Source organism: Monopterus albus, unplaced genomic scaffold (genome assembly GCF_001952655.1).
Source record: "Monopterus albus unplaced genomic scaffold, M_albus_1.0 scaffold94.1, whole genome shotgun sequence".
NCBI lineage: Eukaryota > Metazoa > Chordata > Actinopteri > Synbranchiformes > Synbranchidae > Monopterus > Monopterus albus.
In genome coordinates this window covers 2723968-2726105 of record NW_018127974.1, presented here as the reverse complement: position 1 = coordinate 2726105, position 2138 = coordinate 2723968, and the positions used below count along the sequence as shown (strand labels likewise).

At 38.2% G+C, this 2138-nt stretch overlaps 1 protein-coding gene across 2 annotated transcripts in view; it reads left to right on the top strand.

Moving 5' to 3' along the window:
- dnal1 (dynein, axonemal, light chain 1) overlaps positions 1-2138 on the top strand; it is a 7644-nt gene that overhangs the window by 5197 nt on the left and 309 nt on the right. Inside the window, exon 7 of one of the 2 annotated variants that reach the window (XM_020608770.1) lies at positions 1566-1667. In XM_020608770.1, coding sequence (XP_020464426.1) covers positions 1566-1667 — 102 coding nt within the window. Of the gene's footprint in view, positions 1-1526; positions 1668-2138 lie in introns of both variants that reach the window. The other variant, XM_020608769.1, reaches the window with a different exon arrangement.

Below are 2138 nucleotides of genomic sequence, written 5' to 3'. Positions count from 1 at the left end.
GAAGAGGCGAGTGCAGGCGGGTTGGAGTGGGTGGAGAAAGGTGTCAGGAGTGTTGTGTGACAGAAGAGTGTCAGCAAGAATCCAAGGAAAGGTGTACAAGACAGTAGTGAGACCAGCTATGCTGTATGGGTTAGAGACTGTAGCAGTGAGGAAAAGACAAGAGGCAGAGATGGAGGTAGCAGAGATGAGGATGTTGAGGTTCTCTTTAGGAATGACCAGGATGGACAGGATTAGGAATGAGCACATCAGAGGGACAGCTCAGGTCGGCTGTTTTGGGGACAAGGTCAGAGAGTCCAGATTGAGATGGTTTGGACATGTGCAGAGGAGGGATAGCAGTTATATTGGTAGAAGGATTTTGGAGATGGAGCTGCCAGGCAAGAGGTCAAGAGGAAGGCCAAAGAGGAGATATATGGATGTGCTAAAAGAGGACATGAAGTTAATTGGGGTGAGAGTAGAGGATGCTGTTAGGTGGAAACAAATGATTCACTGTGGCGACCCCAAAGGGAACAGCTGAAAGAAGAAGAAGAAGATTAAAACAGGAAAAGTGAGCTTGAGAGGGTGTGCCCTCATAACCCCTAAAACACTACACAATCTGTTGTCTGTTTATCTTCACAGTATATGGCAGGAACAGTTTATGGCTGGCTCCTTTAAGTCCGGGATGCCATTGGGTTGAACATACAGTATAACAACACACAGAGTACTAAAACAAAGGTATAACATGTCCTTCAGTTCACACAAGCAGTGTCTCACAGGTCCCTGCGATCTGTGGTCTGTTCTGAAAGTTTAAAATCCATTGAATAACATATGTTGGTTAATATATTGATTAAAACACAGTTTAAAACATACTTAATGTAATTTTCATGACAATAATTTATATGACCAGTTATGTTTGAATATCATGACACATCATCAGTAAGTGACAAATGTGTTTTAGCCAGCCAGCCAACGTTTCCTGCAGTGACATTAAATACATAAACTAAATACATTATTTGACAAGGTGGTCTTTAGAAATTTTTTTACAATCAAAAGTGGGCCTTAAGTTACAAAGGTTGGGAAGCCCTGCTGTAGTGGGTTCAAATAAACATTTTGAAATAGACAGAGCTAATGAGATTCTAGTACTATGTTGGGTTTGTTGGTGGAACATTTTGGATGAAAGGTGACCTGTTTTTTAGAAAAAACCTCATCCTTTTTCCTTTTTTCTTTTTTTTTTTTTTTTTTTTTAAGATCAATATGTCAGCTTCTTGGATTTAAAATCAACCTTTTATTTCTTCCAGTGTCAGGCACTGTAAGCTTTAGTTGCATTTCCTGCTTACACAGTCATATTTTGTGGGGAGGAAAAATCTTAAAACTGAACGTGTCACACAGCATTAAAAGCTTAGTTGAGGCCAATAAAGCCTTCTAACTCATTAGCAATGGCTTTTGGTTTAGTGTAATTGATCTTATTTTTTAAAGTGAGTGTACTGATGAATTTGTTGAAATCCTCAATGTGGCACAGTTAAATTTGGTGTTTCTCCTATGTTGTGTAGGGGAATTTGAAAGGCTTGCTGACCTACCGTGCCTTGCAGATCTGGTGTTTGTTGGAAATCCTCTGCAGGAGAAGCATTCAGCTGAGGGAAACTGGTTAGATGAAGCCCAAAAAAGGCTTCCTTATCTGGGGAAACTAGATGGTAAGAGGGTTTCATCAGTTTCTTGCTACTGTTGTCATCACTTAACACTTAACACTATAGGTATTTCTAAATAAATACAAACTAAACCAATAACTAACATACCCAAAGGATTCTAGGTTATGCTAAAAAAAACTGCAGTAACACTTTATGAGTCAGAAATTTCTGGATGATTCTCAATAAATTCCTATTCATTATTTCAAATTAATAGCCAACCTAACCTAGTCATTTTGTCAGTGCACAGACCAGCTGAACGTGAAAACTGTCTACAAGCTAACATAGAGTTGAGTAATATATAAAATAAGGTTTACCATAATAAGTAATGAAGGGATATTTACTTGTAAAATGGAGCAGTTTTTTCAAGAAGCTTTCCATTTTTGCTACAATTAGGAGCAAGCTGATAAATGGTAAATAGTTTTTTTCCAAATTACTTTGTACAAAAGGACAGTTCCTTGAAATGTTTTAGGAAACATT